At 37.3% G+C, this 13,792-nt stretch overlaps 1 protein-coding gene across 2 annotated transcripts in view; it reads left to right on the top strand.

The window, feature by feature from the left end:
• Positions 1 to 840: 840 nt before the first annotated feature.
• The window catches only part of LOC149084237 (uncharacterized), a 165,912-nt gene continuing 152,960 nt past the window's right edge, over positions 841 to 13,792 (top strand). For both annotated transcript variants that reach the window (XM_089234586.1, XM_089234585.1), the window contains exon 1: positions 841 to 2,357. In XM_089234586.1, the coding sequence (XP_089090712.1) occupies positions 1,846 to 2,357 (512 nt within the window). In that variant the 5' untranslated portion in view covers positions 841 to 1,845. The remainder of the gene's footprint in view (positions 2,358 to 13,792) is intronic.

The raw sequence follows: 13,792 nt of genomic DNA, 5'->3' as shown, positions 1-13,792 counted from the left end.
GTAAAAACTTATTGTGTATTATTGGAAAAAACTATCGTATTTCGTGATATAAATTAAACAGTTTCATTCTAACGCCTCACGATGGCTGAGTAACAAAAATACGGGATTTTAGCTCAAAGGAAGAAAAGTGCCGTTTTAGAATAATGATTCTAAAAAAAAAATGGAACAATTGAATGTTTTGCGACAAATTATGTGGGAAAGAAAACAGAGTTGTCCCGTTTTAGCAATACCCGTTTGCCGTACGTCCTGTTTGATAGAGCAGGATGCATGACCACCGCATTTGCAAACGGGACGTTTTTTGGACATAGTTATCATTTGGTTTTTGTTATCAGAAACCTCGAGTCCCGATATGATCACATTAAGTGACATGGACTGTATATATGCTATTTTTTAGCCATGCGACACTTTTTGTATTTATTCATTTATTTATAATTTAAAACCGTTACGTTTATTCTGAAATATAGCAAAAGTTCTGATTTAAATAAAAACACTAAATTGAAAATTGAAATTCAAGTTTTTAGGTTATTTTTTAACTGGTAAATTAATTTCTCTACCGATTAAAAAGGTGCATATATCTTTTTAAATTGAAAAAAAAACATCCTTTAAAAAAATTTCTGATATTTAATTACAGTACATGTATCGAATGTTTGTGGCCGCTACGAAAGGGTCAAGCAAAAGGAAGAAACGCTGACAACTTTTCAGTTGTTAGAGATCCTGGGCGACCGGCAAACGATTTGTTTGCTTGCACAAGCGGCGGACACCCCCTCGAGAGGAAAAATCGACGCGTCTGCGGCATCCATCGATAATACAACGTACCAGCACACGAGAGGGGACCCGTGGCCGCATCCAGCAGCAGCAGCACCGGCCTCTGCGTGAGTGTGTGTGTGTTACCTTCGAAACACAATCTCTTCTCTTCTTCTTCGTCGTCGTCGTCGTAGTCAATGAATGTACTACGCGAAATTATTTCTGCGCACGAAATTCATTTCCGGATCAGAATTAAAAGATAAACCTCAGAGGAAATAAACAGAATTAATTCGTATTCGAATGCAATATGGACGTAGAGACTGTTCGGAAAAGAAGAACGCATTGAAGGTTAGATTACTACTTAAACTTTACTGTGTGTGAGTGAGTGTGAGTGAGTGTGTATTTTTTCCTCCACTATCACCAATGCCAGGCAGCGAAGCGACCGGCAACTAAAGAATTTATCTGGTTTCTTCGATGCATCGGGTATAGGTAAGACAGATATTTTACCTTGAATCTACTCTAGAGAGATATTTAAATGATGTGCGGCTCGATCTGGTGCTCGAAGAGCTCGTGAAAAACCCTCCCGAGTGAAATATCACCGGGTGAAATCGTCGAATTATTATGCAAGGTCGTTTTGCAATTCATTAAATTTGCGAGGTCGTATTTCAGAATACAATAACATATCACGCACGTATCGTTAAGAATGCCAACGAGAAACGATTATGCAAGAAAAAGCATTTATTATGCGAGGAACTCCTGGATATCCTTATGCATGTTTCTCTTCATCTCTTGAACCTCCTGAAGTGTTAACCGATTGATTAAAAACAGACAATTTTTTTTCTTATAAGTAACATTTTTACTATCGGAATGTTTTGTAAATATTGTGAAGCTGACATATCATGTAGACTCGATTAATATATCCGAATATAGCCTAGAAAAGAAGTGAGAGAACACCTGTGAGTTTATGCACTCGGGAACAGACTCGTCAAATCAATTTCGCAACCACACGGGAATGTGAAAAGTATTTCGCGTGAATTCAACCGATAACTGCTTTGGCATAACTTCACATACCGATAAAAAAATCGACAAAAAACCACAGACATGGGTAACGAAGCGAGTCAAGAAGGTGGCGAAGCTGGTATGGGTGGTGGTGGTGGTATGACCGGGCCACCCCAGGCAGGCGGAGCGAGGCCCCAGCCACCTCTTCTGACGCAACAATCTATGCCTTTACCAGCGGATTCCGTGGCACCGCCATCGTCTTCACCGGCTGGAATTAGAAGAGGCAGCATACAGCTTCTAAGAAGAGCTTCTTCGGCGGGCAGTGCTGCAATTTCAACACCAGCAGTAGCAGTAGCAGCTGCTGCTGCACCACCACCAGCGATGTCGCAGCAGCAGCAGCCTCCACAGCAGCAACAACAGCAGCAGCAGCAGCAGCCGCCGCCACCTCAACCACCACCACCACAGGTTTTAGCAAATAAGAGAGGTTCTATAGTAGACATGCCACCACCTGAACTGGACTTGAGCAACTTGTCGGAAGAAGAGCGTGCGATGATCTTATCTGTGATGGCAAGAGCCCAGTCCATGGAAGAAACTGTTGCTCCTCCTGACCAGAGGTAAGACAACATATCATTAATTTTATTTCAGTAGTCATGGTTTCTTTGAGTGATATCGCTATATGCACTTTGCATTATCATACGTAAATATGCGAGTGATGCTTATGTTATGTAACTGCTTGCATGGTCTAACTTGTCTTTTAATTTTTATGGTTTAAGAAAGAACACTATGAATATCAGGGGTTCTTGACCTTTTTCAATCACGACCAAAAATTAACAATAATATCAGCCTCGCGACCCGTCGGACTGTTTATATTTCGAAATTAGTGAAGCCAGTGACGCAATAACTGCATTTATGACAAGACTGTAAGTGGATTCGTACTACTCATCTAGGAAGCCCCTGCGAATCAAGTTTGGCTCAACTCCTGGCTGGGCTGTTAGTGGATTTGAACGACCCATCTCGGAACTCCCTGCAACCCATAGGTCAAGAATCCCTGTAAGGTTTTGCATTTTGCATTATCATATGCCAATATGCAGGTGATGTGCTTGTGTTTTCTTTAACTGCTTACATGTTTAACTTGCCCTTTATTTTTATGGCTTAAGAAAGAACAATAGCATTAGATCAGCGACCATGTTATGAAATACAGTGGAACCTCTTTGAAGGGCCACCGCAGAGGCGCATATTTTTTCCTGTTCGGAATTTTCTCCATACACAATAGTTCACGTCTCTAAAAAGGCCATCGATCTAAACGGTCGGGCTTTATTTAAGGGTCGAATAGTGACTATCTTAGAGAAGTTTTACTGAAGTTCTATGGCTGGCGTCACTGCAAGCAGAAGCCATTGGACATCACTTTTGCATAGAAAAAACATTTCAGCTTATTTAAAATATTGAAATGTTATATAATGTCTTAGGTTGGTGTTCAATGAAATATATTGAACTTCCGGCCCATTGATCTGGAAGTTTTTAGACCATAGTTAGGCCGTGGCAGGGAAATTTATATCTAGACGTTTCACCTACATTAATGGCTGGTGGTTACACATTAATAGTGGTCGGCTGAAGTTGGTTTTCTGTGGTTCCCAACTTCAAGGCGCAAATGCGAGCCGATCTCCCCGTTAAAAAGTCTCGCCACAGAGAGCAACAGTCCTACAACGGTAAATCATTCAACCATAACACTTCACTCATAGTTAGTAAAACTGGGGGCAGATGACAGCACTACACATAACAAGCATTACACAGAAACAAACTTTACGTCAGGTTGCACTACACGTACACGCACATTCCCGCATGTACCAATTCGTTGGGGGGTTCCGCGGGGGGGGGGGTGCATGTGTGGTGTAGCAGTAGTAGGTAGGGGCTCGGGGATCCATGATGTTCTTAAGTCAGCCACCTCGTTGGGCGATTTGCCTGTTGTGGCGTTGTATTTGTATTTGTATTTGTAATGGCAACCATCTTCAGAGAGATTCCCATTACTGAGCCCGTGAAGACGCCTGGCACAGATGTAGTTGAAAAGTCAAGACCTAAATTGCCCGGATCATCAAACAGTCCTTAGTTGATCGCCAAACAGCCAACGTTTGATTTAGACATATCAACAAGTTGAATGTATCTAATTGTTCTTACAATACCATCCCATATCTTAGGAGACACAAACGAATACATTGGAACCTGCCATAATAGACACTTCCCGTTAACGGACACCATTTGGAATTACATTAACCCATAGCCTCAATGCATTTTACTGTATTTTAACTCTCATTCCTCGTTAGTGGACAAATTCTTTGGTCTAAAACTTTAGATTTGTATAAAGAACATACAAATATGTACAAATATACAAATACAAATACAACGCCGCAACAGGCAAAATGCCCAACGAGGTGGCTGATAAAAAGATGCCCATAAAAATATGGATGTGATATATTTCAAATCCCGAGGATGTCCGTTATCAAGAGGTTCTAATGCAGTGAAATAGCAGTTATTGCCTGCATCTTAATATAATTCAGGGAGGTACTATGGGGGGCAACACAAAAGGTTTGGGGAGTTCACAAATAATCGAATTTGTTTCAGAGAAATTTTTAGTCACCAAATTTCAAAAATCATTTAAATTTACAGAAACTAGTAAAAATATCACATACACGTAAACTGGTCCTCTTTCGAATATATATTAACCCCTTTACGATCACGGACGTAATATTGCGTCCAAACGCCAGTGGAATGAATTCAAACAAGTTCTCTGTGTTTTTTTCCCCCACTCTCTTCACCATCGCGAAGATTTATAGCAGCACTGTCAAATGAAGTTGATTTTTATTTCCCTCCTTTCTTTCCATGCTTCTGTTGAAGATTTTTGCACACACATAATATGTCTTTCTACTATATATGTAAGAGCGAAAGAGAACAAGTAGGGTGAAGGTGAAAATAGACTAAAAAAAACAACTCCCTTATCTACCTTATATACTATATACTGTTTTTTCTTTCATATTCTTTCCCTTTCTCTATTTTCAGCGTTCGATTATGTTAGGACGAGGTTACCAGATTTATCGCCGATTCGTCAAATACAAGTAGTCCAAATTTGTTGTCAAAAGCTTTTACGTGAAGTGGTTAATTTTTTCTCAAATATTTGAAAATATTTTTAATTTTTGATTACCTTGGAGGGAGGCAGCGTAAGCCCCCTATGCCCCCTCCCCGTATACCTCTGATATAATTAGAACATAGTATTTTGAATAAAAAAAGTGTGGCAGCGCCAAACAAACTGTATTTAGCGGAACTAATATGAGCGAGACATTCAAAATTTCCCTTTTCTCCATGTCGTAGACTGTCACAAAATTGCAAGCGGTTAAACAGTTTACCATGTAAGAAAAGAATGTTGACACTATATATAGATATTATCAGATATATCCGTTCCGTAATCTCTAGTCGATCTCCAATCATCTTGGCGCAACGAAGATTGACGTAGAAGGCATAGACGAAAGCGGAGAGAGAGAGAGGGTCAGATTGATTAATCGATAGTTTATGAACCAGTGGCAGCAAGCAGCATTATTCTGGCTGCCCTCTGGCAAACACCCTATATTTGCATATTTGAATCTGGAACTCACGGCTAATTGAAATTTCTCAGATTCCATCCACGAATTTACAATGTGACAGACGTTACCCGAAGGGTAAGAAAAGAAAAAAACCTTCAAGACATAGGTCTTTTCGATGGAGATTTACGGAGAGCTGATTGCTCGTTTGAAGCCAATTTTTGACGCTTTAAAAGAGATAATAAATATGTATTATCAAAGAATTTCGAACACTGAATGCAAATCAAGTAATATTTGAAAAATAATCAGTCTCTTTTATGCCCATCTTACAAGTTAAATGACAGTATAATGACTTCATTTACTAGTACAATATGAAATACATGGTGCCACATGAATTCGGAAATGCTTTAAAAGTTCATAAAAAATGAAGGAATTAGTATATTTGAATTCGGGTTTTCTATGAAATTTTCTACCTTAGTCGATGCTTTAGCAATTCGTAATTAATGCACTTGGTATGGAGATCATTAAAAACATAAAAATTAATATTTTGAAATATACTGCTGTTTACATGTGTGTATCTACCTATTTACATCTGCATCTATCTATTTCATTTACTTACATCTGTCGAAGTAGATAAATAAATTAATAAATTTTTTATAAAGAGACTAATTTGAATATCCTGACATACACAGTGTGCCATAAATTCGTAAGTAGTTTGAAAATTCATACTAAATTATTGAAGGAATTAGTGTATTGTGGTGTTTAAATGCGATTTGCGAAATAGTTATTCTCACGGAAAGGGATTTTTTTCGGTGCAGAAATAAAATCAATTTATTGTCAATAGAGAGTGCTACACGAAAGAAAATCACTAGAAATATGTAAATCAGAATACTACAAAATGCCGGGTGTACGATTTCGGGGTGTTCATTTCTGAATTTTCTTGTTACTGGTGCTTACGTAAGGTTTCCATTGTGATGTTGCCCATTGGTGGATAAAGCACTATCGGTGAAGTTCTTTATCCATACTACCTCAATCCACGAATCGTCGGCTGGAGCTTTACGAACATTTCAGACACAGAAAAGTGAAAAGAAGATTCGGGTCCAATCATTCGTAATTCGCTTTCGCACTGTACCCTCTATCGACGAAAGGTGAAGGGGATTCATTTGCGAAGGAAATTATCTTCGAAACAGCTTTCTGGATTTTATATTTCTAGTGAATACAGTGGGAATTCATTCCTTGTGGTAAAAAGGTATTTCCATTTCACCAATGTCAATATCACAATGAAAATCTTGTGTAAATGCCCCAATAACAGGAAAAATTCAGAAATAGATGTTAATCGTACACCTTTCATTTTATATGATTCTGTTTCTCTCATATTTATAGTGATTTGGTTTCATACAGCACCCTCTAGCGACAAAAATGTGAACTATTTATTTTTTCTGGAGCAAAAATAATCCCCCCCCCCACCGAAAAATAACCTTTTCTCGTGAATCGCATTCAAATATACCAATTTCTTCGATTTCTATGAACTTTTGAACTATTAACAAATTTATGGAATACCCTATACTCGGTACAATTGCATTTGATTCGAAATATTTCTGAATATTTCCCTAAGAATTTGTAATAAATCTTGCTATGGGGGGGGGGTCTTATATGACCTTATATGGGGGGGGGTCGGGTTATATGTGCAGAGCCATCGCAATGGCAGAAAAAAAAGACTCAGCACTAAAGAAGGGCTAATCATTAGTTACGGAGTGATATACAAGAGGTTACGCTAATTTCTTCCTACACATTTCTCTGGGATGCTTGATGCTTGAAACGTTGACGTAGTCTGTGATGTTAGTTTCACCGCAATGAATATAGCTATGCCAAATAAAACACGTACAGAAGGTGTTTATTTTTTCATCTTGGAATCTTGGTACGAATTTTGAAATGCAAATATATAAAGTTAATTCAGGTCCTAATCTGGACGTTTTCAATCTCTTAAATTCCAGTACTGCACTGAAAATCCGTATGTGTCTTGTACATTGTATACGCCACTCCCCACCTCGTACATTGCCTCGAAACTACGAGTCGTATTTTCTTGCTGCTGCATCCCTTGTTCTTTCACTATTACTGGCTATTTTTCGCGAGCCCCTGAACGCCTCAGAACTCTTGGGAACCGTTGTTTCAATCGATTACATTTGTATAATTTTTGAGAATGAATTACAAAAATAGGACATACGATATGATTGCTTTTAAATAACGGGTTAATTTTTCGATAAGAAATGAGCATGAGAATTTATTTTTGCGTTAACTATTTATACATACCTACAAAAACAACTTGCTGCAGTTGCCAATTATTGGTGTTGGGAAACGTTACAGACGCACCAAAAACCCAACCCGAGACCTTTAGTCCTTCTGCTCTGACTGACAATGATCACACAAAAACCTCATCAGTAATTTCTTCTGTTTCTTTGAATTAAATATATATTATAGATGATTAGACTTTTTTGGCTATCGTCAGGATGAAAGTCGGTTTTTCTTCGGAATTTAGTGTCGTCGTTAGCTCGAATTCTCTTTCGCAACATTCTTTCAGGAAGATATTATCTTCAGGAGATACTAAGAAAACGAAGCCTCTCTGCATTTCTCAGACTACGAAATGCAGAGAGACCGAATCAGATCAGCAGCCAATTAAATTCTCCGCAGAGAGCAGGCAGACCTATACAACACGTTAACTGACATTAGTCAGTTGGTTGAAATTGGTCATTTTCACTTAGAAATATGGAAGCCAAATGGTAGGTAGCACCAGCACAGCACGAAACAAACATAATACATACTGACAACAAAAATACGTTAGAGTCTCGCATACACACGCATTACATGTTTCTGCATGTTACCAATTCTCCAGAGGAATGTTTACGAGGCGCATGTACGATTGAGTAGTAGTAGTAGTAGTAGAAAGTTAACTTACTCCACATCTTGAAGTCAATTAGAGGATTTTTCTTAACTATCTTGAAAAATCTGAATAATGATCCACATTCCTGGACCTGGTAGAAGAGACATAATCAATCAGGAAGAAGGTCCGCTCTCAGCCAATAGAACCTGTAAACTGTCTCGAAAAAGAATCTGGTAAATCTTAAATTTCACCTGCTTTTTTAAGTATCTTAAAATAAATTTCTAAGTATCTCAAAATTATTGAAAAATTCTTTAGTATTTTTAGTATATTTTTTTACAATCTTAGAAAATTCCAAGATTAAAAAGTATTATTATTTATTTAAAAAACTTAATGAATTATTTAGTAACTTAAAAAGTCGTAGAAAATTCTTAAGTATCTTAAATCTTAAGTTTTCTTTCTTTTTTAAGTAATTGTAGTGAAATGATGAACTTTATGGGGGGGGGGGGGCGGCTCGTTCTGCCAGTATTTTCTTTACAAAAATATTTTTCCACGCTTCATAGACCACATGATGCTGGTGAGTTTTTAAGCAGAGGTGGTGGTAGAATATTAAAAGTTGGTAGTAAATATTTAATTTTGGTTTAGTGTGGTCAATCTTACCAAATTCTTTCAAGAGGTTACCCAATGTTGACGAAGTCAAACTCAACAACGCTCAGCAAGAAAAAATTTTTCTTAATCGTTAGTTCATCGTTTATCAAAACATCATTAAAGCACGAAGACGTATAATCAACTATAAATCACAATCCCACAGGGTTTTAATTACTTCAAATTTCCCAATATATGAAATAAATGTATTTCAAGATACCTACACGTTATGTATGAACATATAACGACACCTACCCACGCATTCTTATTACTAAAACGACTAGAAAAGTCATATAAAGTAATGAGTTTTCTTAACACTTTCAGTTATAATGGATGAAGTGGAATTTCACTAACGGAGAATAGAATTTTTACGAAAAATTTCGTAGGAATCACTTGAAAAATATTTATACATATAAGATGTGCCTTGAGGTGAAAAAATATTTCGGTAGAAAATTCAGAAAGAAATGGGAATGAAAAAGATGATTTTGTTTTCTTCTGAAAAAAAAAAGGAAAACGAAAAAGAGGAATCGATTTCTTGAAACTCGAGCAACAGAAAGTGAGAGTTTTTTCTTTTTTCTTTCCTACAAGAATAGATTTCTTTTTCAGCTTCAATCAAGTTTTTATTTCATTTCTAGTTCGTTCTTTATTTATTTTAAACAATTTCTAGCGGAGAAAAAAAGAAATGAAGCCGTGTAGATGTACGGTATGCAAAAATGCACCGAAGAAGAGAGGAAGATTATATTACTTTTCTTACGGATGAAGAAAATACGCATCCATAAAAATACATAAGCTGCCGAGTTGTAAGAAATATTCAGAAGGATGTTATATGAGATAAAAAGTAATAAAGTCTATCGTGGATATGCGCGAGTGTGTGTGAGAGTGTTATTTGCAGAGACAGAGAACATCTTGCAACGTGCATTGCTGTTGATCGTATTAGATCTTGCTGCTGGGGTCTCGATCTATAAATTCGTATTGTACAGGAAGGAAAAGAAGAAACTGATCGAATAAATATGCTACCGATGCCAATCAGTATTAAAAGCCCCTCCCCACCCTCTAAAAAATGTTCAAGATGCCTAAACGTTAAGTAATAACGACTAGAAAAGTCGTAGAGAGTAATGAGTTTTCTTAACGCCTTCAGTTGTCGTGGATGGTTTATTATTGGTTTTCTGTGGCTTCTAACTTCGGGGTAAAAATGTGGGCCGACCTCCCCGTTAAAAAGTCTCGCCATAGACAGCAAAAGGTCTATATAACGACACAATAATTCGATCATTACACTTCACTCATAGTTAGAAACACTGATGACAGTTGGCGGAGCTACACATATGAAGTATTACACATAAACAAACTTCACATCAGGTTCACTACACGTACATTCCAACATGTACCAATTCGTTAGAATTTCCGCAGAGCAATGTGCACGAGGTGCATGAGTGGTTTAATAGTACTTTTACTTTTCTATGAATGAAGCGGAATTTCAAAATGGGAGAGTGAACTTTTCACGAAATTTTGTAAAAATCACTTTAAAAAAATTTATATAACATGCCTTGAGGCGAAAAAAAAAATATTTCGGTAGAATGTTCATGGAAAGAAATGGGAATGAAGAAGATGATTCTATTTTCTTCTAAAGTGGAAAAAGAATAGATTTGTTTCGTTTTTCATTTATTTTAAACAATTCCTAGCGGAAAGAAACGGAGAAAAAGGAAATGAGTAAAGCCATACGGGGTATGCAAAAACATACTGAAGAAGATTATATTACTTTTCCTATGGATGAAGAAAATATGCACATTCATATAAATACATTATCTGAAGAGTTGTAAGAAATATTCGAAAGTATGGTATAAGAAAGAAAGGCAGTAAATGTCTACCGTGAATATAGGCGCGTATGTGTGGGGAGTATTATTTGCAGAGACAGAGAACATCTTGCAACGCGAATTGCTGTTGATTATATTCGCTGTTGTTACTGTTGCTGCTAGAGTTTCGATCTATAAATTCGTATTGTACAGGAAGGAAAAGAAGGAAATGATCGAATAAATATGCTATCGTTACCGATCAATACTAAAAGACCCCCCGCTTTAGCCCCTCCTTCCCTTGATCGAAAGCGTCTCTTTGATATGGAGGAATAGAGGTCGAAGAGGTTGAGGACATGTCGTGGAAAAGAAAATCTCAAAGAATCTTTTGAGGGTGTATTTTTTTCCCATTCGGCACTTTCGAATCCTGAAGTTCTGATTGGAGAATTATGATAAATAGTAATTAGGCTTTTAACTCAGCGAGAGAAAAAGTGAAACTATGAATTTGTGTTTCATGCATTAGGCCGGTATTACATTTTAAAAGTTTAATAAAGGTTCTTTTATAAAACTTGCAAAAAAGCAAAGAATAAGTTGTCGATTACATTCGAATGAACGTAGAATAGGGTTAATAGCTGTTTTTTTTCAAGTTTTGTAAAAGCTGCTTTATCAAAATTTATAGTGTGATCCTGGTCTCAGAATAATATTAGGATAGACCACATTGACGAGACTTATGATGAAATAGTCGTTCCAGTATGTCATAAATGCTTACAGCCTGAATTCCATTGTTTGGCAAATTGGTGTGAGCTTCTTCTAAGCAGGGGTTCTTAGACCTTGGTATCAAAAAATCTCTCTGCAGAGAGCAGCAGACCTACAGCACAATATTTACATAACATGGAAATTCAAGTATTTGCCATCTTCACTTCAAAATATGGAAGCAAGATGGCAAAAAACACGAAACGAGCACAACTCCGGCAACATAGATACGTTGGGGCCACGCATATTCACACTCACTCATTCCGGCTTGTACCGATTCGTTTCAAATTTCGCAGTGTAATGTGTACAAGTTGTATGTAGGGTTAAGTAGTAGTATGTATGAGGCACGAATACGAGCCGATTCTCCTTCCTATTTGAAAGAATCCCTCCGCAGAGAGCAGGCAGAACCCCAACACCACCGTACTTACAAAACACGAAAATTTCATGACATCTGTGGACACATTTCTCTGTCTTCCAATGGCTTATTCGAAACTAAATCTGAATCAAAATTGCTAGTACAGTCATCCCCACTTAATCGGTTGGGATACCAGTGATTCCCAACGTGGGCGTACTCACCCCCTGGGGGGCGATGGAATGTTCCAGGGGGGTGGTGGAAGCTACAGGTATAACATGAGATTCTATGGGTTAGAATGTGTTGGGGGGGGGGGCGATGGGACAAAAAGGTTGGGAAACTGTGGGAAATAAACGGATACAATTTCTCTCATAAAGACAATTTTAAAGTTCCCCACTTATGGTAATTTCAACTTTCTTCGCTCAACCGAATACAGTCGAATCCCGTAATAACGAACTCCCGTAGAAATCACTTCGTTATAACGAAATTTTGTTATAAAGGAATTACAGATTATTTAAAAATGTCCCGATGTAAACTTATCAGGGGATTAGAAAAGGGTTCGTTAAAACGAGAATTTCGTTATAACGGTATTCGACAGTAATACGCTTCACGCGTCAACTGTTACTACATATCAACCACAAAACACATCGTATTTTAATTGAATGAAAAATTTTGAATTAATGGAAAATATGTCACACTAGGTTAAGAACATTTGGGAGCAGGTCCTAGCCTCCAAGTTGTCTTCAATACGTTATTTTTGTTCTCTGTTGAGACAATAGAGGGCACTAAATTCCTAATGATAAAGTAAAAATCTTATGTGATTGTGATCACATAAGATTTTTAATCACATTTCATTTTTGATGTCTGATTTATTCCAGAAGCTTTATTAATATTGATCCTCCATCAGTTTTCAGTATACAAACTATACTAACGTTGCGAAACGGCTACTGAATTGTTCCCCCCCCCCTTCCTGTGTGCTAGAATCGTTGATATTCGATTAAGCAGGGCTGACTGTATGTTGAATTCATTAATTTGTTGTAAAGGTAACCTGAAATATTTTACTATTTCGAGTATTTTCGACTTCGATCGGAAGTTATCGATAACGACGGTTTATCATTTCACTAAACTATTCCAGTCTTTCAAGAAGAGCTGAAGAAACTGATGGATGGAAAAGGATGAGTTCAGGTGGTTCAATGTACACTACCACTACTTACCATTGCCCTGTAGTTGGAGTAGTTTTAATGAACATTTACGTTTTTTTTTTATTTCGCTGACGCGTCATTTTTTTGCTATAGCTCCTTTAATGACACGTTTTTTTCGGCTTCACTGATAAGGGAAGTGTTGATGATCTCGAACCAGGCTCTTTTCATGGATGTTCCGGGACGTTAAAAGAACGTTTGGGATCGAAATGACCGCAGTTTGTCGTAAATTAAAAAGACTAAAAAAAAAAAGGTTGGGAGTGACTAAATGAGGGTAGGAGGAAAAGAAAAAAAAAATGCGCACACATATAAACACTGGTCCTGCATTTTGAACGTTAGTTTCAGAGAATTCTGAAAACAGCCTAACATTTATGGTGAATACCGAGATAAAACCTGAGCAAATGGCTTCCAGTAATGGCTCGAAAATGTCGGCGCAATACACTCGATTGTTTTCAATTTGATGTGAAATTTGTTCGGTGATATTTCAGTGGTTCACATCACATAAATATGCATTTCAATAATGTGAGCGCGTTGCATTCAAACTGCATTCTTTCTACTGGAATCGAAAGGGAATATATTGTCCTATTGTGATTATTATTACTGCATTTACGTCCAGCATCCTATGCGATGGAAATTTATTTACATCTCAATGGAAACGTCCTCAACCATCTCATCGTGCGCATATATATATATATATAGTCTTGACCAATTCAATCGTCGTAATTAACTTAATTACCCTTGACTAGTTGTCTAGGGCTATGCGATGTGACGTTAGCTGTTCTTCAAGTTAAGTGCGCCATTAAGAGTTTTATTCACGATTATAAGTCATCGAAATTTTTATTCTTTAACTAATCAAACTAAAAGAGACTTGA

Source organism: Pholcus phalangioides, unplaced genomic scaffold (assembly GCF_987345545.1).
Source record: "Pholcus phalangioides strain wild (caught in Gottingen) unplaced genomic scaffold, Ppha-v1.0 ptg000008l_1, whole genome shotgun sequence".
NCBI classification, from domain to species: Eukaryota; Metazoa; Arthropoda; class Arachnida; order Araneae; family Pholcidae; genus Pholcus; species Pholcus phalangioides.
The sequence above is the reverse complement of the archived record's forward strand: the minus strand, read 5'-3'. Positions and strand labels throughout refer to the sequence as shown.